The sequence below is a fragment of the Saccopteryx bilineata genome, chromosome 2 (genome assembly GCF_036850765.1).
Source record: "Saccopteryx bilineata isolate mSacBil1 chromosome 2, mSacBil1_pri_phased_curated, whole genome shotgun sequence".
NCBI classification, from domain to species: Eukaryota; Metazoa; Chordata; class Mammalia; order Chiroptera; family Emballonuridae; genus Saccopteryx; species Saccopteryx bilineata.
The window spans coordinates 22,594,368-22,621,029 of NC_089491.1; the positions used below are offsets into that span (position 1 = coordinate 22,594,368).

General features: G+C 38.1%; 1 protein-coding gene across 5 annotated transcripts in view; it reads right to left on the reverse strand.

Annotated features, from left to right (window-relative positions):
- The window catches only part of KIAA1958 (KIAA1958 ortholog), a 168,056-nt gene that overhangs the window by 37,425 nt on the left and 103,969 nt on the right, over positions 1 to 26,662 (reverse strand). Inside the window, exon 3 of one of the 5 annotated variants that reach the window (XM_066256497.1) lies at positions 18,597 to 18,680. The exons of 3 other annotated variants lie outside the window; for them this stretch is intronic. In XM_066256497.1, coding sequence (XP_066112594.1) covers positions 18,597 to 18,680 — 84 coding nt within the window. Of the gene's footprint in view, positions 1 to 17,298; positions 18,681 to 26,662 lie in introns of those variants that run through there. One more of the 5 variants, XM_066256493.1, reaches the window with a different exon arrangement.

Sequence of the window (26,662 nt, forward strand, 5' to 3'; positions counted from 1 at the left end):
AACATATTAAAAAAATAATACATCATGATCAAGTGGGATTCATCCCAGAATCTCAAGGATGGTTCAACATATGTAAAACGGTTAACATAATACACCATATCAACAAAACAAAGAACAAAAACCACATGATCTTATCAATAGACACAGAAAAGGCTTTTGATAAAATACAACACAATTTTATGTTTAAGACTCTCAACAAAATGGGTATAGAAGGAAAATATCTCAACATGATAAAGGCCATATATGATAAACCATCAGCTAACATCATATTAAATGGCACAAAGCTGAAGGCTTTCCCCCTTAAATCAGGAACAAGACAGGGTTGTCCACTCTCTCCACTGTTATTTAATGTGGTACTAGAGGTTCTAGCCAGAGCAATCAGACAAGACAAAGAAATAAAAGGCATCCATATCGGAAAAGAAGAAGTAAAGGTATCACTTTTTGCAGATGATATGATCCTATACATCGAAAACCCCAAAGAGTCCACAAAAAGACTACTAGAAGCAATAAGCCAATACAGTAAGGTCACAGGATACAAAATTAACATACAGAAGTCAATAAATGAAACAATTGAGAATGAACTCAAAAGAATAATCCCCTTCACAATTGCAACAAAAAAAAATAAATACTTAGGAATAAACATAACAAAGAATATAAAGGACTTATATAATGAAAACTATAAACCATTGTTAAGAGAAATTGAGAAAGATATAATGAGATGGAAGAATATTCCTTGTTCTTGGTTAGGAAGAATAAATATAATCAAGATAGCTATATTACCCAAAGCAATATACAAATTTAATGCAATTCCCATCAAAATTCCAATGACATTTTTTAAAGAAATAGAGCAAAAAATCATCAGATTTATATGGAACTATAAAAAACCCCGAATAGCCAAAGCAATCCTAAAGAAAAAGAATGAAGCTGGGGGCATTACAATACCTGACTTCAAACTCTATTATAGAACCACGACAATCAAAACAGCATGGTATTGGCAGAAAAGTAGACACTCAGACCAATGGAACAGAATAGAAAGTCCAGAAATAAAACCACATATATATAGTCAAATAATTTTTGATAAAGGGGCCAAGAACATACAATGGAGAAAAGAAAGCCTCTTCAATAAATGGTGCTGGGAAAACTGGAAAGCCACATGCAAAAGAGTGAAACTGGACTACAGTTTGTCCCCCTGTACTAAAATTAACTCAAAATGGATCAAAGATCTAAACATAAGACCTGAAACAATTAAGTACATAGAAGAAGACATAGGTACTCAACTCATGGACCTGGGTTTTAAAGAGCATTTTATGAATTTGACTCCAATGGCAAGAGAAGTGAAGGCAAAAATTAATGAATGGGACTACATCAGACTAAGAAGATTTTGCTCAGCAAGAGAAACTGATAACAAAGTAAACAGAAAGCCAACTAAATGGGAAATGATATTTTCAAACAACAGCTCAGATAAGGGCCTAATATCCAAAATATACAAAGAACTCATAAAACTCAACAACAAACAAACAAACAATCCAATAAAAAAATGGGAAGAGGACATGAACAGACACTTCTCCCAGGAGGAAGTACAAATGGCCAACAGATATATGAAAAGATGCTCATCTTCTTTAGTTATTAGAGAAATGCAAATCAAAACTGCAATGAGATACCATCTCACACCTGTTAGATTAGCTATTATTAACAAGACAGGTAATAGCAAATGTTGGAGAGGCTGTGGAGAAAAAGGAACCCTCATACACTGTTGGTGGGAATGTAAAGTAGTACAACCATTATGGAAGAAAGTATGGTGGTTCCTCAAAAAACTGCAAATAGAACTACCTTATGACCCAGCAATCCCTCTACTGGGTATATACCCCCAAAACTCAGAAACATTGATACGTAAAGACACATGCAGCCCCATGTTTATTGCAGCATTGTTCACAGTGGCCAGGACATGGAAACAACCAAAAAGCCCATCAACAGACGACTGGATAAAGAAGATGTGGCACATATACACTATGGAATACTACTCAGCCATAAGAAATGATGACATCGGATCATTTACAGCAAAATGGTGGGATCTTGATAACATTATACGAAGTGAAATAAGTAAATCAGAAAAAACCAGGAACTGCATTATTCCATACGTAGGTGAGACATAAAAGTGAAACTAAGAGACATTGATAAGAGTGTGGTGGTTACGGGGGGAGGGGGGAAAGGGAGAGGGAAAGGGGGAGGGGGAGGGGCACAAAGAAAACTAGATAGAAGGTGACAGAGGACAATCTGACTTTGGGTGATGGGTATGCAACATAATTGAAAGACAAGATAACCTGGACTTGTTGATCTTTGAATATATGTAACCTGATTTATTGATGTCGCCCCATTAAAAAAATAAAATTATAAAAATAATAATAATAATAATAATAAAACTGAAAAAAAAAAGAAAATAAACATTGGGAAGACTTGCTCTGAAAGATATAAATGTGTGCTATACCACTACAATAATTTAAAGTGTGAATTCTGTTCATAGCAGAGAGAAACCTGACAAATGTGAAATATATGGCAAAAACTTTTTAGGCGGTTAGTAATTACTTGACATGAAAATTCATACTGGAGAGAAGCTTTGCAAATGTGAAATCTGTGCCAATGCATTTAATCAGCATTCCTATGTTACTGTACATGAGAGAATTTATACCAGAGGTAAGCCTTAGAAACGTATACAGTCTTGCAAAATTTTTATTCTGCATTCATAACTTAATACATGAGAATTCATACCAAAGAGAAATGTTGAATGAAGAATATAGGAAAGGTATTAGCTTGAACTGCAACCTCCATATCAGAGAATGTAACTGGTTAAAATGTTCATGTTTGTAGTATATGGTGGAAGAACTTATTTCAAAATATACATGTCAGAAGCCAACACAATTCCTGCTGCACAAGAGAGCATAAAGATGTAAATAATATATATACATGTGAAAACCTATTGAATTGAAGTCCTAGCATATACCCTGGCTGGGGGTTCAGTAGTTGGAGCATCAGCCAGGAGTGCAAACATCCCAGGTATGATTCCTTCTCAGGGCACATGTGAGAAGTGGCCATCTGCTTCTCTTCCCCTCTCTTTTCTATGTCTCTACCCCACTCAAAGCAAGAGTCGTTCAGTTGGATCCAGCGTTGGACTCGGGTACTGAGAATTGCTTAGTTAGTCCAAGTGTCATCTCCAGGATCTGCGGATAGTTCATTTCGTCTGAGTGTCAGCCCCCAAGCACTAAAGATAGTTTGGTGGATTTGAGCATCAGGCCTATACAGGTTACCAGGTGGATGCTGGGAACTATACATACAGAAGTCTGTCTAGACTCAGATTTAAAAAAATAAAAAACCATCTGAAATGTACTCAAAAGTTTTCACATAATACTTTAAATTAAAATATAGGTAGTTAAGCCATGATTACAACCTCAGTTAACTTTGCTTTGTGCTTTCGTAAATCATAAGTTGCTTGGTTGAGTTATGTATAATTATTTAGAATCTTCTGTTGGCAGTATTTGCGATATGACAAATATATTAAAGTGATTTGCTATCAAAAAAAAAATAAAGTGTGAATTCTGGCAAAAAAAAAAAAAAGAAAAAAGAAAAGACAAATAAATCTTTGCTATAGAAGACAGTCCAGAAAAGATCTGTGTAAAAATGCAAATTGAGTATATAATAAAGGCTACAATTCAAATCGCTAGGAAAAGAATGAACTCTTCAATACATACTTTGAGATAAGTTACTGAGTTGGAAAAACAAAAGCAAATTTAGATTTTGACTTCATACCACAAATAGTACATTTCCAAATAGATAACTTTTTTCCAAAAAGCTGTTTTCATATAGAAGACAGTTTTCATGATTTTGGGAATAAGGAAAGCCTTTCTCTGAATGATACAACCCAGAGACATAAAAAATAGATGAATAAGAAGACATAAAAATTCAAAAATTCTGCACTGAATACATCTTAAAAAAACAATAGCCAGACCCAGAGAAAATACTTACAACAGATACAGTGACAAAGTAGTTACATTTTGGGAGAGTCAAAAGTTATATATGGATTTTCGACTATAAGGAGGGAGGGTTGGCACTCCTAACCTCCTTGTTGTTCAAGAGCCAACTGACATTTATGCTTTCAAAATTCCAAAACAAAAACACTAGTGTTAAAAGTTATTATTTATGGGTAGTAAAATTCCCTTGATTTTTTATTTCCTATTTTATTATACTTATTAGTATTTTTCAAATTATTCACAATATTATTTATTACCTTAACATTTTAAAAATATAAAAAATTTTAATAAAGAAAACACTTTTTAAAAAATACAATAGTTGGCCCTGGCCAGTTGGCTTAGCGGTAAAGCGTCGGCCTAGCGTGCGGAGGACCCGGGTTCGATTCCCGGCCAGGGCACACAGGAGAAGCGCCCATTTGCTTCTCCACCCCTCCGCCGCGCTTTCCTCTCTGTCTCTCTCTTCCCCTCCCGCAGCCAAGGCTCCATTGGCGCAAAGATGGCCCGGGCGCTGGGGATGGCTCTGTGGCCTCTGCCTCAGGCGCTAGAGTGGCTCTGGTCGCAACATGGCGACGCCCAGGATGGGCAGAGCGTCGCCCCTGGTGGGCGTGCCGGGTGGATCCCGGTCGGGCGCATGCAGGAGTCTGTCTGACTGTCTCTCCCTGTTTCCAGCTTCAGAAAAATGAAAGAAAAAAAAAATACAATAGTTTTGTCTGAAAAATGTCACCAAATTCAATGTTTGCTTTTAACATCTTTTAAGTTTATAACCAAAATTGTTATGTTATACATATTGACCATTTCAGTCCCTTGAAATCTTGGAAAAGATTATCATGAATAAATAAGTTTAAAATAAATAAAACTTTATAAAAGAAAACATTTTCTGACTTGTAGGCTAAATATTACTCAATTTGAATTCTAATATTCTTACCGTATCAGGGAAATAAAATTTGTAACATTATATATGTATAACTTGTTGCTTAAATTCCTGGGAAAATATTAAAGATTGTTACAACTACTTATAAATAATTTTAACATTTAAAATATTATCTTAGAAGTACAGTTGTTTCTATGTTTTTTTAAAATTTTTATTTATTTATTCATTTTAGAGAGGAGAGGGAGGAGAGACACAGAGAGAGAAGGGGGGGAGGAGCTGGAAGCATCAACTCCCATATGTGCCTTGACCAGGCAAGCCCAGGGTTTCGAACCGGCGACCTCAGCATTTCCAGGTCGACGCTTTATCCACTGCGCCACCACAGGTCAGGCAGTTGTTTCTATTTGTAATATATATCTTTCTAAGTAAATACTTTGGTGGATTATTCATATATATTGAAGAACTGTATTTGCATTTCTGTGAGAGAGAACATTATATTATCTGCTGTTTTAATATGCTCTTCTTTATTAAATAATTTTAGTGACACAACAAAGATATCTGAAGTTAACAATTATAATCATTTTGAATAACCATTTCTATTCTGCTCAAAGAACATAGTCAAATGTGCTAAATGCAACAAACAGCATATGGAGAATCCTATCTGACCAACAAGATTTTTCCTAAAAACAAGGAAGTTTGGAAGCTGACATCTACTTAGCTTGGTTTAACTTTTGCACAATTGGCAGACAGAACTCCACAGACAGAAAGGGAGATAGTGAGTTTGAGTAGAGCCTTCTGTTCTGAAACAGGATTTGGGGCACTAGGCCTCCAGGAAGCATACGATCATTCAGTTGTAGAAGTCTTCCTGAAGTGTCTTCCCTACCTCATGGGTTGTTTCTAAGCACTCGCATATAGAAATGCTTCTCCTTCTATAATTTCCCATCCTCAATAGTTAGAAACACTTGCCATAGAATGCTTTGCTTAATATGCACTGACTAAATGGGGCTAATGCATAGTGACCAGGACAATTAGTTTATCGTAATATGTTTAAGTTGTTTTTCAACTGTTGTAGGTACGAAAGTCAGCCAGCGTTGCAGAAAACCATTTATTAAATGAAGACTAGTTATACCCAAATACAGACAAAATATTGTGATTAAAACATGCTCTCATTATAGAGACATTAGCTGATTTTATTGGATTGTTTTTCTTATTTCCATAAGTTTAGGCTGTACCGACAAATACTGAAAACAACAGAAAATTACACTATTACATTAGAGGCAAACATTATCCACACAATGGAATAAGCCACTGGGACATAAAACTAGAATTTTATTTAGAGCACAAGTACACAGACAAATATGAAGCAAAAACAGTGAGCTGATAAAGATGAAAATATCTTAGTGTAAAAGATCAGTGAGCAAAAAAATAAAAATGAAACTGAGAGTATACACTTATTAACAAAAAAGTTTATCATGTTAAAAATATCAACTGGCAGAATATTAACCAAGAGTATCAAAGTCACACATTTTAACATATTAACAGAAATTTCTCTCCATTTCAATTCACCTTTCTCCTCTTTCTTTTACAAATTATAACTGTAGCAGCTTAAGAAGAGAATTTTTAAATATTAGAGTGAAGAGGCACACATGTGCTTTTTAAATATCAGTTCAAAGCCAAATGGCCAGGAAATATGTAAAAAAATGACAACCTATCAAATAGGGGAAAAGTAACCATACTTTCAAAGAATAGTTCTATTTTTCATAATTTTTTTCTAAATATTGTGTGGTTATATTTCTAAACAGATGCCTGGTATTAAATTATACTAAATTGATGCCTACCTGTGTAATCCCAATTAACTTATAAGTGTTGGAGTAAAAGGAATCTCAAAATTATTCTTATAATTTGTAAGAAAGATGGAAGATCTCGAGTTGAATTCAGCATTCATTCTACTGAAATCACCTTTCAATAGGTAAACAAGTCATATACAGTGATTCTATTGAATCGAAAATGCTCCCAGTCATTCTCTCACCGGGTTTCAGCCTATAAAGAGTTACATTTTCAGATTACAGTGAAAAAGGTATAAGCGATTGCTCACCATGGGTCGAGACTAGGTCTAACCTTAGTGAAAAAAAACTTTAAAAGTATGGTGGATACATAACCTTATAAATTAGCAACCTAATAAATATGTATTATTTCATTTAAAAGGCATAAGGGCCTCAGGATAGACACACAAAATGTACAGAAGACCCAACGGGGGGGGGGGGGATAAACCCAAGAGTAGGATTTCAATAAATGTGCCCACTGCTATCTAATAGAACTGTTAATGTTAATCATTATCAGGGTATATTTTGGTGGCCAAAATATAAAAGGAATTCTAAGAACAAGGGCTTTGCCTGAAAACCCCCAATGCAGAAACCAAGAAATACTTTAGTGTTACTCTGAAGGCCACTCAACAAGGGCAGAACTTCTTTAGATTATATACATCACTGACTTTCCTTTTATTGTTTTACTACCTCCCTTGAAGGGCAAATGTTTACAGCCTCCTTGGAGAAAAGGCTTAGAGTAAAAATCTGCCTTTCTTCTTTAAGCGAAGATGGAGCAGGGGCCTTGATGAGATAGTTTTAATATTCTTAGAATTAAATCAGCCTCTTCAGCAGCAATATTTCCAAATACAGCATTGGCTGTCGCCATGTATGTGACAGTCACACAAAAAGCCTCTTATCATAGTTCAGGAAATGACCCCTTTATTAAAGAAATTTCATCATTATAAATCCATTGGACAGAATGGAACCCTTCACCGAATGAGGAATTGGGGCATGTCGGTGTGTAAGAAGGGCCTTAAGAAAATAGCCTTCTTTTCTTAACATTTTATAACAGTTCCTTCCACTTTAGGAGTATAAATGTATAAAAAGGTATAATATTTCCCCCACATTGACTTTATACAAGTTACTACTAGTATAGCAGACTCAATCCACTGAAACACGTTTTTACTCTCAGAGTCTACATGACATTGCTGAGACAAAGTGGGACTACTAGGAGCCAACTAAAGCAAGTGGGCATGAGAAAATTCAGAGACGAGGCAACAAAATAGGTTAAGTCCACGCAAACGCTGACTATAAAAGTCAATATTTGGGGACGCTGAGGTTTCCGTGGTCACTTATAAATAAAATTTAAAAGCTGAATATTATTATTAAATGCAATTCAAACAATAAGCTATGATAACAGACAAAAATAATGTATGCCCCTTATAGTCCTGTTATTACATTGTCCAACCAGATCTGGAAGTTATGCTGCTATATTGTCATTCTACTGGATTTCTCGGTCAGGTGCTCAAGTATCAGAAAAAGGAAAAGTCTACGCTGGGGTGAGGGAGGACTGACAAAGTTCAAATTTCCTGTTTCTCTTTTTGCAAATGTTTCCCTTTCAAAGAGCTGGGGATAATGTGGAAGAAAAGCTGACCTGGAATTAAACACATGAAACAAAATCTGGAAGTTGGCACCACTTGACAATGACAACATCTCCTTCTGCAGAGGCCACTAAGTGCAGGCTCAAAATATTAGACAACTAAGTACACACTTTCACAAGTCACACACACAGTGTCGACTGGCACAGCCCCTTAGCACAGTTTTTCAGTTTAGCTACAATAAATGATAGCAGCAGTGGTTAACAATTCCACATAAAACACCACAAACACACATACGGAAGAGCACTCTACTACAACATGCAGAATCTCAACACAGACACCACTGAATATTACACAATGCATAGAAATTGTAACGGTTTTTGGCAAGATTTTCCTTGTAACAAATATTTTATAAAACAAAAGTTCTTTTGTTATAAATGCTATTTAAAAAGTTGTAATATAATGGACTGTAGATATAAAAGTTCAGCTTGATAAAGTTAATCTGAGTGGATTAGTACTAAAATGGACCTGCTACATCATCCAGTATAAATAATCATTATAAATTAATTTCTAGTGGAAGTATACTAAGGTATTTGATATATAAAATATAAGAATTACAGAAAGTAAACAGGCATAAAAATCACTTCAATACAGTATACACAATTACTGTTAGGATTCTATATTGCTGATGTCTTCCTAATGCTACCAAGCACAAATAAATAAATTTTGCCAAACATTTTCTAAGCTCTTTGACATTAATGGAGAATGGTAAAATGCTCTCTAATTCCAGTGCAATATAAAGAACATGAGAAGTCTAGCAAAATTCAGCATTGCATTCAAAAGACAGAGTTTCACTACAGTTTAATATCCTAGAATTTTATCTTTTCAACTATGATTTAGTAAATATAATTTGTAAAATGCGTTCTGTATTTATGCTTGAATTCCCTTTTAGAAGAGTAAGTAGGTTAATATGAGAGTTTACAAATACTTCGAATTTCTACATCTTCCTGCTGCATGTATTTACTCTTTCATAGTTCCCATTTTCTTTCCCATTCCTATCTCCAAATAAATTCACTCCAGACACATTCTAATTATGTTGACAGAAATTTGATCATTTTGATTAAAGATGTGTCCCAAACCTTCACGATGATTTTTTAAACTTTTTTTTTTCATTTTTCTGAAGCTGGAAACAGGGAGAGACAGTCAGACAGACTCCCGCATGCGCCCGACCGGGATCCACCCGGCACGCCCACCAGGGGCGATGCTCTGCCCACCAGGGGGCGACGCCCTGCCCATCCTGGGCGTCGCCATGTTGCGACCAGAGCCACTCTAGCGCCTGAGGCAGAGGCCACAGAGCCATCCCCAGCGCCCGGGCCATCTCTGCTCCAATGGAGCCTTGGCTGCGGGAGGGGAAGAGAGAGACAGAGAGGAAAGCGCGGCGGAGGGGTGGAGAAGCAAATGGGCGCTTCTCCTGTGTGCCCTGGCCGGGAATCGAACCCGGGTCCTCCGCACGCTAGGCCGACGCTCTACCGCTGAGCCAACCGGCCAGGGCGATTTTTTAAACTTTTTGTAGACTGAAAAAGGACACTGTAGACTGCATTCAAAACCAGTAATATAGATGCTATATTACTGGATATTCAAATGAACACCAATGTTTTTTAAAAGTTACTTTTTAGTTTATAATCATCATAGATTACAATTGTTATAGACTTCATTTTACTGAAAAGTAGTTTGTTTCCCTTCCATAAATGAAAACTAAATATTTTATATAAATAGGACAGGACAAGAGATGTTTATTAAAATAAAAAGGCAAACATTTACTTTTAGAGATTATCCCATCAAATTTCAAAAGAAGTTGCTACAATCAAAATGTAACATTACACAATGAAAAGTAAAAATACAAAGGCCAATAAAAACGGCCTATTTGAAAGCTGGCAGCTTGAATGTACTTCTCATAGAAACTTGATCGAGGGCTTATAATTTTTACAATTTTTTAAAAGGATATCCCCTCTAATTCAGTGAAGACATAGGGTTGTTTTTCTTCCGGAAATTCTATGTATGAACCGGAAGTCAGGATGCCTGGGTTCCCCTGGGTTCTAGTCTTGGCTCTGATTCTAACAAGATGTGTGCACCCAGGCATGCATCTAACATCTCTGGGGCTTAATCCCTCTTCTGTCAAAGAAGAGGGCTGGATTAGTTTAGATGTTTCTAATACCCTGGACTAATTAATTTCCTGATCAATTTAGTACTCTGACCTAATTGATACTCTGCATCTAATTCAGCTAGGTCATGGTTTACATTAAAACTCAATTTAAATGCATTAAAAAACTATCTTCAAAACCATGACAGGTCTTTCCCTCAGCTTTGGCAGACCCAACTGGTTAATTTATAAATAGGATGGGCCATAAGACATTTTTATTATTGCAGTTTACCAATATCATCCCCTCTTTTCTGTTTTTATATCATTAGACATATACCAGACAGCAACAGGATGACACAGGCAGTGTACTTCTTTATCCCAGTTATCATCTGTAGCAAGGAGCTCTTAAAACCATGCTAGTCTCCTCGCTTTGCCTTATAAAAAGCTACGCATTCATGTCATCTCCATCAGGTCCTAGTGGGGAGAAGCAATGTCTGAATTACCATGCAGTAGGAAGAAATGTAAACAAAAAACAATTGAGGAAGTCTTTGCCAATGATGTGTCTTAGTAACTATCTGAACCACATCATATGGTAATGTGCACAGCTATATCTTGCATAGTTAAAAATATGCATATATTAAAATGATTGAGAACTTGTTAATTCTTTAGTATTTATACTAATTTTTTTCATGACTGAATACTTAACAAATGTTTTCCTGCACTAAATTACCATGCACTCCTCATGATTTTCCCAAAGGCCTGGAAATTTATTTCCTTTATTACATGGTAGTTTTTATTTACAGATGCTAAGTATTACAGCTTTGTTTTGGCTAGAAAAAATAAAGACCAAATACATCCTTGCTATAGATAAAGGAAATCAGTCAGAAAAAGGCTGTTTAAAATCAGAAGTGTTTGTCTCTAACATATTAAACTGTGGAGATAGTCAAACTAGAAAAAATAATGGTGTCGCAATCTCTAATTCTGAGGACCATGAGGATAACATTTTCTGCCAAAAGCTTTGTCATATAAACAATCATGATCGATTAAAAAAACAAAAACAAAACAAAACAAAAAAAAAAGCAAAACACTTTATTAAATACTGTTAATTTGCTGGTATCAAATTTGTAGGCAAGACCAAACTCCCAGGCAGACTGGCAACCAGAGTTCAGTATCTGGTAGATGGCACTATCAGTTTGAGGCTTCAGAGATGTCTCAATGCCTAGAATGTCCCCATTCTTTGTCTGAATTACTAGGAGCTCTCTTGAAATTGGGTTTTTGCCTTATTTGGGATAAAAACAAATAATCACTCTGAAAGATATAACTACCATATTTCCCAAGTAAAAGAGGCACCCCCCCCTTTTTTTTTTCATTTTTCTGAAGCTGGAAACAGGGAGAGACAGTCAGACAGACTCCCGCATGCACCCAACCGGGATCCACCCGGCACGCCCACCAGGGGCGACGCTCTGCCCACCAGGGGGCGATGCTCTGCCCATCCTGGGTGTTGCCATGTTGCCACCAGAGCCACTCTAGCGCCTGAGGCAGAGGCCACAGAGCCATCTCCAGTGCCTGGGCCATCTTTGCTCCAATGGAGCCTCGGCTGCGGGAGGGGAAGAGAGAGACAGAGAGGAAAGCGCGGCGGAGGGGTGGAGAAGCAAATGGGCGCTTCTCCTGTGTGCCCTGGCCGGGAATCGAACCCGAAGAGGCACCCCTTTTTTAAAAATTTGGGGTCTAAAAACTGGGTGCATCTTATACAGTGGTTGTCAAGTCACTTAAGAAGTGTGGCATTTGCCCTGGCCGGTTGGCTCAGTGGTAGAGCATCGGCCTGGCGTGTAGAAGTCCCGGGTTCGATTCCCGGCCAGGGCACACAGAAGTGCCCATCTGCTTCTCCACCCCTCCCCCTCTCCTTCCTCTCTGTCTCTCTCTTCCCCTCCCGCAGCCGAGGCTCCATTGGAGCAAAGATGGCCCAGGCACTGGGGATGGCTGCTTGGCCTCTGCCCCAGGCGCTAGAGTGGCTCTGGTCGCAGCAGAGCGACGCCCCGGAGGGGCAGAGCATCGTCCCCTGTAGGGCGTGCCAGGTGGATCCCGGTCGGGCGCATGCGGGAGTCTGTCTGACTGTCCCTCCCTGTTTCTAGCTTCAGAAAAATACAAAAAACAAAACAAAACAAAAAACAACCCTGGACCAAGAAGTGTGGCATTTCAAATGCCGTACATGGAACTGAGGATGAGGCAATATATGAAGACAGTGAGTGACTCATCATCAGACACAGATGAGGACAAGCTAACGGATGGGAGTTTGACAGTGATGAGTTATATGAATTTTATGATTAATAAAAGAGTTCTAAAACTTTATTTCATACACCTTTTTTCCAATTTCGGACCCCAAAATTAAGGTGCGTCTTATACATGAGGAAATACAGTACTTGTGCATGTACACACCTATCTCCATGACAAAGCATTCTTTAGAGAGTGACATAAATTTTTGCTCTCTATCCATGGCCAGGGCAGACTCTGCTGATTGTCCCATCTCAAAAAAGCCACAGGTAATGGGCCTACATGATGGCTAACAAACATGCCACATGGCGGCACTGCTCTCAACCCATGCGGAGTTTTATAAATATTGATGATTTTATCACACCAGGGATTCCATCTATGATTGATTATTTCAGAGGGTCTCCAGAAGCAGACAGAGAAGATCTGTGAATAAGCAGCTACAGCAGAGAAGGACAGAAAAGGATCTAGTTTCAGATCCTGATGCTCTTAAGTATTAAGTGCAATGTGGAAAACCCATTTAATTTCTCCGGATTTCCTCATTCAGAAAAGAGAAATAATATCTATCCTCATAGGACTATTGTGAGAATTAATTGAAACAACTTACAGAAGCAGCAATACTCAATGAATGATAGTCACCAGCGACAATCTGTAGTTTCCTACGCATGTAGGCATGTATGTGAACACAACGAATGGTGCAGAAATGGCTGTGCCTTATTATTGATTTCAAAATAGGCTCTAAGAAAGAGTCTCTACAGAATACTCAAAGCAATATTATATATTCCATAGCAAATAAATATTCAATGGCTAAATAACATGAGTACAAAGTTTGGGAAACAATGCAAAACAGTACTGGCATAGAGTGTTTTTCCCCTGGGTTCTCAAAAATGAAATGAAACTTTCATTGGTATCATTTACAGATTGTTGAGAGCAGGGACTACTTATACATCTTTGTACCCTCCCCGTGTCTAGATACTAGATGCTCAAATTTTTGTTGAAATGACTATAAATTTTCATCTCAGTGAAGTCATGTGAGTTTTGGCATCTGGAAGCTAAATCGCAGGACAAAGACAAGTTAACGCTATGAAGACCCAATCTACACTAGAAAAATTTCAGATTACTCCTTTGTAGAAGTGATTTAACAGAGGGAAATGTAAATTAACACAGGGAAACATCTGACATTAAAAAAAAAGAAAATAACAAATATTTTAAATAATTGATGTGTATTTAGTAATCATATTCAGATTAGCCCACTAACCAAGATAATAAGTGGAATCTGAAGAAGAACCTCTGTTGGATAAACATCCCAAATGGCGCTAACCTCTGTAAACATGGTTTAAAAAAAATGCTGCCATCGAGGTTTTCAATAGACAGTCACTTGTGTGAATATAGAAGACAGAATTTATATAGCTACGTTATCCAAACTGACAGACAAGTTTGGCATTTTTGTTATAGACAGTGTAAAACTTTGAGTCATGTGAGGGGCACTGGAAAATTTCTTAACATGACATTACACTAACCTTAAAGTATAAACGTTGCAAATAAAATTTTCGTATTTTTTTATGAACCATGGGATTGCCTAGTAAGGGAGCACGTTGTATAGTAGTGAATACCTGCCCGAGGGCTGAACTTTTGCTAAAGCATGTATCTGATTTTGGCATTCACCACTGTCACAGGCTGTAACTTTTTTTAATTACAATAAAAATTATAAAAAAAAATGGCATCTGGCAGTGGCATGTCCTCAGTACTGTTTATATAAAAACACAAAATTCAGAGGTAGTTGTAGAAATTTTTCATAATTTAGTTCAGAAAGTACTGATTCGGCTGTATGTCTACCAAGTCATTCTTCCGCAGTTTTCTAAATCTGTCACACATGTTCCTATTTGGTTTCAGTTATCAAAGTAAAAATAAATAAAGAACTCATAGTCTTCATTCCATTGTGTTCTAAATGAAAATACAGTAGGATTAAACAGGAGAGAGATTTCTAGTCTCTCAATAAACACAAAATCTGTAACTTCCTAGTTCTGTTTTCTCAGTGCACACTGACCACCCTTCTTCCTCACATATCTATGTCAATGCAAAAACCAAGTGCACAACCACATTGTGAGTGTTTACGGAACCCTTTCTTAAACTTGAGATGTACCCTTATATAAAAATATCCTTACTTTAAAAAAGTTAGTTTAGCCCTGGCCGGTTGGCTCAGTGGTAGAGCGTCAGCCTGGCGTGCAGAAGTCCTGGGTTCGATTTCCGGCCCGGGCACACAGGAGAAGCACCCATCTGCTTCTCCACCCCTCCCCCTCTCCTTCCTCTCTGTCTCTCTCTTCCCCTCCCGCAGCCAAGGCTCCACTGGAGCAAAGATGGCCCGGGCGCTGGGGTGGCTCCTTGGCCTCTGCCCCAGGTGCCAGAATGGCTCTGATCGCGACAGAGCGACGCCCCGGAGGGGCAGAGCATCGCCCCCTGGTGGGCAGGGCATCGCCCCTGGTGGGCGTGCCAGGTGGATCCCGGTCAGGCGCATGCGGGAGTCTGTCTGACTGTCTCTCCCCGTTTCCAGCTTCAGAAAAATACAAAAAAAAAAAAAAAAAGTTATTTTACAGTAGGCTCTTCTGTGTACTTAGAGACCAGTTACAGAATGGGACAGGAATGCTTTGTAAAGAGAACTGTGAGAAAGAGACCCGTGGTTCAGATGAATGGAGATGGGGACTTGGAGACAGAATTTGCCACCATGAAAGATAACTCAGCATCCTGAGAGGCCTGGGAAGACACTGTGTCCCCACATCAGGCTCAAATCACTGGAAACTCTGAGTTGGAACTAAGAAGAGTAAATAGAAAAACTCTGAAGTCAGATGATAGTACCATTTCCTTAGCTATAATCTAACTGAGTTGTCTTGATCTCAACAGAAAATGAAGATAACTCAATTTCCTTTCAAAGTCATTGAAAGGATTAAAGATAAACAGAAATAAATATATATGGAAATGTCTGAAGAAATATTTACCAAAATGTTAACAGTGGTTATTTTTGACTAGCAGATTTATAAGTTTCTATTTTGTTTTTTTATGTTCATCTGTACTTCCTAACTTTCATACCATTACAAACTGATGCATATAAGTCATTTGGCAAAGGGCCAGTACACACTAGATCAAAAATGGTGCCTATCTTTATTATTAATATAAAAAAAAAAAAAAGATATCTTCCACCCTTTCTTCTGGTTTGTGGACGCCTCTCTATGGAGGAGAAACCATGAAATGCAGTTGATTCCACCATGACAGACTTCGCACTCCTGAGCCAAAGGAAGGCCACAACTTAGAGGAATGGGCCTTGATGTGCTTAAGACTTAGTGTTGGAAAGAGCTGCCTGCCAAGCCATGAGGAAGCTCAGCTAATGTGATGATTTAACAAAGCAAATCAAAAATGAAATCTGTCCTGGTCGTACAATAAATTAATGCATTAAACACCACCGGTCTTCCTAGCTAACTGAATTATGAGGCTGCCTTGAAGAGCAAATACTCCCCAAAAGAATGCCCAGATCCAACAAAGCAATTAAGATTCAGATTTTTTTCACATTAATGATTATACAGGATAGCAACCTAGCTCAGCTTTATTGTGGCCTGAATGTCTAAATTTATTTTATTTTTGAAATATCTAATAATTCACCACAGGCTTCAAGACTTGAAAATAAAGAGCTTGGAAAAATTACCACAAAAAGCTGTTCAAACCAAACTTATTATTATTATAATCGCAGAATATTGCAGGTAAGTGCATTTATATTTACTGTAGAAGAAACTGCACATTTTCAGGAATGCTTTGAATTCAGCTAAATCTGGTAATAAATGCTGTTACCTAAAATGAGTGTCAATATTCCTTTGATCTCAACTACAGTGTCAAGTAATCCCCTAGGGAAAATATACTGAAGTTTCATACTTATAAATAAGTAATTTAAGAGGGATTTGAGCTTTAAAAAGAATGGGCATTTCTGTTGTCTTAACTAGTGCTTCTAGATCTTTAGTAAGATTTTCCCATTCCCTACCTTCTCTTTATGCTTGATATACTATTGAATGCTTGGGAACATTTTCAAAGCTTTGGTAACTTTAAATTTCTTCTAAATCTGATAATCAGATTTCATTTACACTGATTTCTTAGGAAACAAAAAAATTCTATCCATGTTCAAGTACAACAGTAAAAATGAGCTATGTTAACAGTCTTTTTTGCCACAATGTTAAACTTTGCATATTATTTAAAAACTATTTATGTTCCAAAAAGAATGGCACCTTTATTATCTCCTTCTACTCCCCTTTTCCCCCAAAGGAAAAAAAAATGTTAGCTAAGCCTTTAGATTTTCATACATTGCAAAAAATGGAGCACAGAAGCTAAAATTCTAATTAAGAAAAAAAACTAGAGTAAGTAATTTAATGTCAAGTTATATTAACACCTTCATATTCTGGATTTTACAATTTTGTGTAAGCAGTCACATTAGTGTTATCTCCTCCTGATTAACAGAGAATTTTAAAAGTTAAAAAAATAAAGCCATATATTGAGTAGACTAACAATGAAGGGTGGGGTGGGAGGGATGAGTGGGAGTTGAGGACACAAGCTTCTAGAATGACTCTGTTTCCTTTTTGACAGTGTTATAAAAAAAACAAAACAAAATTCCTTCTCTACTCTGTGTTGCCTGAGAACCACTATGGTTTTTGTAAAAGTCTGTAACAGTAATTACATTTAAATCACCCACAAGTACATCTGTTTTAAACCTATAAATACTATGTTAGTAATACTAAACTATCTCCATTGGCTTATTTGTAAAAAGAAAAATATATTATATATTTATATTTTTATAAAGTTAACACTGAGGGCAGGGAAAAGGGAATGAGAAGCAGTGGATAATCACAGTTTCTCTGGACACAGTAACCAAGCTGGGGTCTAAGCTCAAGCCACCTGGTCAGGCAGTATCTGAGGAAGAGTCATAAGAGGCGGAGACGATGAAATTGCCACTGTTGGAGTGCCCCGCCACTGACTGGGCGGCCTGCTGGCTCAGGTTGTTACAGATAAGCACCAGCTGGTTGCTCTGCGCCTCAGACAAGGTGCTGCAGCTCTGATATACGCTGAAGTTGGTTTTCCTGCCCGGGATGTTGCCCTTCTCACACATAGTCTTCACCATCTTGGCCAGCTTGTTCTTGCCGAGGGCCTGGCAGTTGTACCAGTGCAGAGCTGCCAAGTTCACAACTGGCTTGATGGACAAGTAGAAAGGGGCATCCTCGTAGCGCATGGCGGGAGGCCGCCGCTGGGCATACTCCTTATAGTCCTGTACGGGGCACGTCTGTGGGGCGTGCTGGGTGGCGTACACACGGGAGTCCGTCCCCCCTCTCTTGGTTTTGGCATTCAGGTCACCGGTGTCTTGACCCATCCACTCTAAGTACTCCAGTCCCGTTTCCGTTACCCGGAGCCGGATATCACCCCACTTCAAGGTAGAGCCATGGAAGCCTGTGCAGTGCCCGAAAGCTTTTGTGTTGTTGAGCCAGACAAGGTTGAGCAGACCCTCCGGGTTATAGCGGCTTAGCAATCCCCTTTTGCGTAGAATGAGCTCATCAGCGAAGGTGAGCTTCATGGACTTATGTGGCTTGTTTCCTTTTCCTTTGCAGCGCAGTTCGATCTGCTTCTGTTTCAGGGCCTCTTGGGAGCGCTTGAATTCCTTGTCCCTGGTGATACTGTAACCATACCTGTGTTCTTTTAGGTACCGTTCCAGTCCACACTGGTAATTGGCCAAGCTGTTGGGTTCATATTCGGACCCATCCTTCTGCCTGGCATCCACAAAGAAAGAGGCAAGGTAGGCATCCAACTCCTTACAAGGAATGACATAAATCTCTCTTGTTTCGGAAGGATACTTGGAGATGAGGAACTCCCGGAAATTGCGGAGCGCAGTCTGCGTGCTCCGGATGGTTTTCTCATTCTGCTCCCTGCTGAGCTCAGCTGCTCTTTCATCCTGGTCTGCAACAAATTGGGGAGGGGAGGGATAGAGAGGGTGTTGATGAGTTCAGACAATGCACTTTCTACTCTGAAATAAAAGTTTCCTTTTTTATTGAAAAGAGAAAGAAGGAATCAGTTTTACAGAGATCACTGATAAATGTTACTCACATACCTGTTACAACGTAATAGCTACTCTATTCACAAATGATGTGCTAGACAGGAATGTGGCCCACTGCAAAAATGAGCACCTGTGTCATGGGCACACAGTTGAGTGCGTGAAGGTTTTTGGAGTGAGATTAGAAGCCAAGAAGCCGCCTTTGTTTTAGGAAAAGCATGAAACAGAAATGCAGTACGTATTCTAGGGCAGGTGTGCAAGGACCCATTAGAATTGACATATTCATTTTGAATCACTTCATGTGTGAAACCAGAGGTTGTACTGGTTCCCATTTATTGAATTAAGCTAACATATATGATTTTGGTAACACATCACTAGAGATCTATACTTAAAAATTACTAAATATATAATTTACAGCAGTTAATTTACTTATTCTACAGCAATTCAGGTAAACTGTTTATAAATATTCTGTATGTAATTGTAGGGCGGTTGGTAATAAGTGATAAAAAAATAGTTGGCATTTTGGAAAGGAATGAGGATAAAATGTCACAGCTACAAAAGACAAGACAATGGAATTTGAATCAGGCTATTATATGCAAGATGCAAAAAAGGAGGGGGTCTGTCTCCTGGAGAAATCATTTTATTAGTTTATTATTTATATCTGACATCAAGGACTGGAGGAGGCTCCTCTTTCCATGATGGGGCATCCATGGTTCAGGAATGCTGCTGTGTATTACTGGACACATTTATAAATGATCAGTCCTAAGTCAAGAGCTCTCACGAGTGTGTGTCAGAATCACTCGAGAGGCTCAGTTAAAACCAGATTCTTAGGTAGCAGGCCTAGGAATCTGCATTTTAATTAGCACCTCCATGGTCAGAATGGGGTTTGGAAGAATATATTTTGAGAAACAAAGTTCTAGTGCTTATGTCTTATGAAAAGAAAGCGCTACTGTATTTTACTCAGTGCTTTTTTCCCCTTAACAATTATTTAGTTCAATCATCATTTAAATGGTTTCTTTTCAGTAATATGTAACTCAATTTTGGAATTTTAACATTAACGATAAAAACAATCTGTCAAAATCACTACTATTATATCAAATGCGGTATGTATGGAACTCAAAAGAGAAATTGTAAAAAATGATGAAATTACACAACAGAAAAGGAGGCTACCCCACTCGTTGCTGAGAGGCAAATACTGAGGGTGATTGTTTTAAAAATATCATAAACATGTCATTTCTTCTAATGCTAAAGTATATGGTAAAATATTTTGTTTATCCTAATTATCTTATTTAGAAAAACTTTATTTTGTAAGGTTGCTTAGTGGAAGGAAGTCTATGTAATAACCACATACAATAGTAAATATAAATTTTCTAATAAACTGAATTTTATTCACAAAGCACACTATTTTTTATATTACTGCACACATTTATAAATGATCATGCTGTTTTAAAATGACACTCCTAAGGTGTAACTGCCAACATCCTCATAACTTTATAAAATGAAATGAATTTTAAAATTCACTAAACTAGCAAATTAGACACTTTATATATAGGCACATTTTTTAGACATTTCCAAAATTCAAATAAACAAAAGTATATTTTATGCTTCTTTAGACTCATCTTTCAGTTACACTATTTTCTTCCATTTGAAATTATGTATCAACAATAAACATGTGTATAAAAATGTGTGTCTTTCATCAAAAAGATGTAACCTTTATCCTGCTGGCTTCCTTTACTGTTTACATGTAAAGCCAACAGGGCCAGCACATCTGTTTATTTTGGCTACTTGTTCAAACATCTATTAAAGCAGTCTTCGAATTTCAAACAAAGACTTTCTAAGAAATAAACATTCACAGACAACTTTAGGGAAGAAATATCCAGTGACTCAACTTTCACATGGAATCTCTTCTAAAACGTATTTGTCTGAAGACTGAGTTTGTGCACGTTGCCATCTCAAACCTCCCACGGTACGTATTCTGGGGTGTGAAAGACTGAGAAGTCAAGCAACATTCATAAATTGGTGATTCTTGTCTTCTGTCTTATACATATTCTAATAAAGGTGGAATCTGCCATGAGAAACAGAATAATTGGGCCTGAACTGTAGTGTTCTAAATTCGGGACTTTTCAGGGGGTTATAGTAGGTGAGGTTGATTCTTTTAACCGGAACTGAAATATTTTTCAGGACTACCAAAATGTTAAAATTCTATTCAGTTCTTTCGGATTCAGTGTGTTTTTGTTTACAAGATTCTTAACAACTATTAACAAATCATAAGAAATATTGACTCTAGTTACGGTCAAGCCTCATCTTCATTTTATGTAATACTCAGTATTTTCTACCTTCTTTTCACAAAAACACAAGAATTGAAATTAACATTGAAAACCTTAGGGTGTCAGTTAAAAATAAGGGGGGTATACAGCTTTACAAAGTTCTTTCAAAGAGTATGTGAGTAAAAGTTTAAGTCTGTTGGACTTATTTAACCAGCATTAGTCATTGTTCTCTAAGGAGATGGTATGAGTGACCTTGGTTCTTTGAACAAACGGTAACTTATTTCTTGCTGTGCCATCTACAGGAGCCATATTATTGATGAAACTTTCTCCAGGTTTTCAAAAGGAGAAGCCATGCCATAAAACCTAGTACAGGAACCGCCACCCCTTCTCAAAAGCTTGCATTATGCCACTTCACTTTTGCAAAAGACCTACATTAGTGTTACATGCTGCCGCTAATGGAAAGGAGCAAGTACAGTAAAATGGGTCTGCAACAATGTGGCCAAAAACAGAAGGGTTTTAGGTTTTTGATTTCCAAGAGATCCTCAACCAGAAGGGGAGTCCCAGGAAGCACCCTGCGCACTGGCTCAGGAACTCTTACCTAGACCTTGAGTCAAGTTTTTACAGACAGCTTTTCTGTACTTATTTACACAGTCTTCATGGCCCATTAACCTAATCATCACCTTCCTTGTTAAGAAATGGAATGGAAAAGCACATAATAAGAGCAGTATCTTGTGTTCTCACTAAATTTGAGATTTATGTTAGATTTAAATTCAGATCCATTTGCTTCTATTGCTCTAGCACCCAATTTAACAAAAAAATAAACTCAGCTATCACATCCCTTTTACGATTTTATTAAAGTAATACATCTGAAGCAATAAAAACATTTCTTGATGTTTAGCTTCTTTATTATCTTCATTTAAGAAGAGTATTTTGTCTTTTCACTTGATAAAGCTAATGACGTTCAAAATCTTCTTATAAACCCATAAATGGTAACTCCATGAGCTTATTAAATAAAAATATTTTTTAAATTTGAAAAGTAAAAGAAAAAAGAAACCTGGTGAGTAGATTTGTATATATTTATGAGGCTGCAGAAGGAATTAATATTTAAACCACATTTGTGAGTACCCACTGTGCTTTCAAGCATTTCAGGAAGACCTGTGGGGTGTAGTCAAAGGCAAGTATGTCCCTGATGGTTATGTAGATTCCATCATAGCTAGTAGAGATGACTGTTACACATAAAACTAATTAAAACGACCATACACAGCTGGGTAATTAGGAATTGAGTTTGTGGCTTTAGATCCTATTATAGGAATTCAGAAAGAAAAAAGGGAGGTCAAATAAGAGCTGGAGCAGTGCTGGATAGCGCTCTATCCTTTGGGGAACAGGGACCTGGGTTCGGTATTAAAGGGCAGGTACCATTTGGTTATTCCGAAAAGGAGGGTAGGGCATTACAGGAAGAAACTGCACGGACAAAGGGAAAGAAATGGGAAGGACTCTGACTAATGCTCATGAGGACTGTAAAACAAACACCGATCCCGGTTTGGGGGTGGGAGGATTGGAGTGGGGAATAAAGCTAGACCAGTAGGCTGACCACATGGAGGGTCAGATATAGCAATTATAAATATATACACCGAAGAGAGGAGGCTGAATATTCCAAGTGCAAAGAACCTCCAGATGCCAAACATGTGAAGAAGCTGCCTTTGAGAAAATAAATTCTCTGTCTCTGACATTTTTTATTCCCCCTATTCTGTTATTTCTTCCATACACCTATCATCACTTGACATACTACACAGTTATGTGATAACTTGTTTAGTATATGTCTCTCTCCAGTGGCTGTGAGCCAGGACTTCACTTTTTTATTTCCTGGATCTGAAGGAAGGCACTTGAGAATGTAGCATTCATTAAATATGTGTTGACTGAATTAACACCAAAGCTGAAAGGGAAGTTACTGAGCTAACTCTGTAATTAAATAATCCACCTTAGACCATTTATTTATTTATTTTATAAAAAGATTTTATTTATTGATTTTAGAGAGTAGAGAGAGAGAAAGGGCATGGAGGAGCAGGAAGCATCAACTCCTATAGTTGCTTCTGGAACGTGCCTTGACTGAGCAAGTCTGAGGTTTCAAACTGGCGACCTCAGCATTGCAGGTCAACACTTTATCCACTGCACCATCACAGGTCAGGCCCTTAGACCATTTAGAAAGGACTGCCTTTAGAGAGGACTAAAACAAAAGTCAGTGGCATAAAATTAAACTTTGGGACTCAGCATCATAATCTCAGTGTCTTTATCCTTTGTTAGGACTTTTCAGAGAGTCAACTATGGTCAGGGCAGGTGATATGTGGGGTTCTATAATAATTGGACAGAATAACTCATGAGGCCTCCAGAAGCCTTTACCAGGGCTAATTCCTTAGGAAATAAGAACCTATCAGTCATCATACAAAATTGCTAGAAGACGGTATCTTTATCTTACTCTTAGAATAAGTAAAAAATAATACTTTAACAGAAGTCCATATTAGAATATACCTATAAAAATCAAGATAGCTCAGTTCCTTCTTCCCCAATCCTGACCTCCACTTTAAAAAGAGATTACTGTATACAGACATTATGGTATTGCCTATTAGGAACTTACTTTGTCCATACTTAAAAGACATTTTCTTATGACTCTTCCTAGGTTCAAAAAAATAATCTTGGTATTCAAAAAAAAAAAAATACATATCTCAGGAAACAGGCCAACCTCAATTTTATTTGTCTGGGTTTACAAAAATCTTATTTGCCAACATTCATATTTCATTTTTGAAAACAGCAGTAGTTCCTAATCCCTTCAATTAATTGAAAAAAGAAAATAGTCTGAGAGGTTGACTTTAAAAGTGAAAAACAAACCTTATAACTACCATAAAATGTATTAAATAGTGTCTCTTTTCTCCTTTAAACACCCGACCCCTTGCATATTTTTATGCTTTCACCTAGAACTTTCAAAACACAGGCTATTTTCTAGGATTGTTAACATCACTAATTGAAGCCAGACTTGTATGCTATTATAGCTATCTGACCAGCAAATTAGTTTTATGCTCAGTTAATCTTTTCCAATAGTGGGCATAAAACACATTTCTTACATAAACATTCAGGAGCGTGAAAATCTGGAACAATGGTACCAGTTAATCCAGTACGATTCCTGATAGTGTTTGTCACTGAAGCAGAAATCATTTAAATGAACATTAGTTATCTGCTTCTCTCTCCTGGTGCATGTTATGTGATCCTATAGCATCTGAAAATATTTTTCCTTACTAAAAATTTAGCAATAGGCCCTGGCCGCTTGGTTCAGCAGTAGAGTGTCGGCCCGGCATGTGGAAGTACCAGGTTTGATTCCAGGCCAGGGCACACAGGAGAAGCGTCCACCTGCTTCTCCACTTTTCACCCCTCTCCTTCCTCTCTGTCTCTCTCTTCCCCTCCCGCAGCCAAGGCTCCATTGGAGCAAAGTTGGCCCGGGTGCTGAGGATGGCTCCATGGCCTCCACCTCAGGTGCTAGAATGGCTCTAGCCACAAAGGAGCAAAGCCCTAGATGGGCAGAGCATTGCCCCCTGGTGTGCATGCTGGGTGAGTCTATCTGTTTGCCTCTCCCCGACCCCCCAGCTTCTCACTTAAAAAAAAATTTAGCAATAAAATATGGCACAAAAAATACCAGTATTGGCTCTGGTCCCTTGGCTCAGTGGTAGAGCATTGGCCCTACATGTGGAAATCTCACGTTTGACTCCCGGTCAGGGCACACAGGAGAAGTGACCATCTGCTTTTCCACCCCCTCCCCCTTTTCTCTCTCTCTCTCCTCCTCCTCCTCCCACAGCCATGGCTCAAATGGTTCGAGCAAGTTAGCCCTGTGCACTGAGGATGGTTCCATAGCCTTGCCTCAGGTGCTGAAATAGCTTTGTTGCCAAGCAATGAAGCAGCAGCCTCACATGGGCAGAGCATCGCCCTGTTAGTGAGCTTGCTGGGTGGATACCAGTTGGGGCGTGTGCACGAGTCTGTCGCTTTGCTTCCCTGCTTCTTAATAATAATAATAATAATAATAATAATAATAATAAAAAGAAATGCCAGTATTAAACAAAGTCTAGGTAAAAAAAAAAAAACCTTCTCTTCCTCATGCATATTTACTGTTCTATCTGTGAGCTGAATCAGGTCAAGGAGCTAGGCATGTAGGTGAGTGGGGTAAGATACTGCAGGTGTAAGGAGACTAGGCACTGACCTTGCAGATGGTCACAACCAGAAATTAAATTATGGCCAACAGAGTGCAAGGGTCTGCATTTTTAACAAGTTCTCCAATGAGTCTAAATACAGGTGTTGCCCAACAGGCCATGCTTGAAGAAAGTGTTTTATCTTCCCTTTCCCTAGAACCACCTGGAAAATGACTTCTTCAAATAAATCTCAGCCCATGCCTAGCCTCAGTTATAGCACTAGCCATCTTGAGGGAACAGCAGATTTTCTGAGCTGAGAAACATGTTTTCCCTGGGCAGAACAGTTGCTTCATAAATAAATAATACGTGTTTATGTGATTTCCGCTTCAGTGAAAAATACTATAAAAAATCATACTGGAGCCCTAGCCTGCTAGCTCAGCGTGTGGAAGTCCCAGGTATGACTCCCAGCCAGGGCACACAGGAGAAGTGCCCATCTGCTTCTCCACTCTTCCCTCCTCCTTCCCTCCTTCCTTCCCTTTTTATCTCTCTCTTCCCCTTCCACAGCCAAGGCTCCATTGGAGCAAAGTTGGCCTGGGCCTTGAGGATGGCTCCATGGCCTCTGCCTCAGGAGCTAGAATGGCTCCAGTTGCAATGGAGCAGGGCATTGCCCCCCTGATAGGCATGCTGGGTGTATCTCGGTTGGATGCACGCAAGAGCCTGTCTCTCTGCCTCCCTGCTTCTCACTTCAGAAAAATAGAATAAATAAATAAAAATCATGCTGGACTCCCTGGTATTATTATTTGACAAAATAATGAATGAGTTAAAGAATTCTTTTTCTCTGAGAAGCTCTGGATTCATACTTTTTAAAATTATTAAGTTCAACACTGTTTCCCTAATTGCCAGACAAATTTTCAAATCGAATCTCACTTGCTTGGCCGATTGAATGCAATTCAAATCCCAGCTTTGCCAATTAACCAGCTGTGTAAATCTGTATTTGTTTTTTTAAACTTAAGACTCACTTTCTTCTATTGAAAAATGGATATGTAAAATAATAATTGTACTTACAGGTGTTGTATGAGTATTAAATGAGATAGGAAAGCAAATCAGTTAGTTCAGTGTTGGACACATAAATCATCTAGTTCAACTCTAAACATATCACTGCTTAGAAATGGGTTCCAACCCACGAAATCAAAGTCTTATGCCAATTCTTCCAAGCTAGATCTATAAAGATCACCAATGTTAGGCATATCCTGTCACAGACATATGTAAACAAATGGAATTAATATCTATAGCTAAAACAGCTCTTAGGAGACCTTCCATTCCACATGACCTAGAATCCTATGATTTGACAAGCTTATTGGTCACTATAAGAGACATTATGTGACTGTATGAATTCAGTACAGTCCAAAAGAAGGGTAACATCATGCAATTTTCTCTTCTAAGAATGCTTCT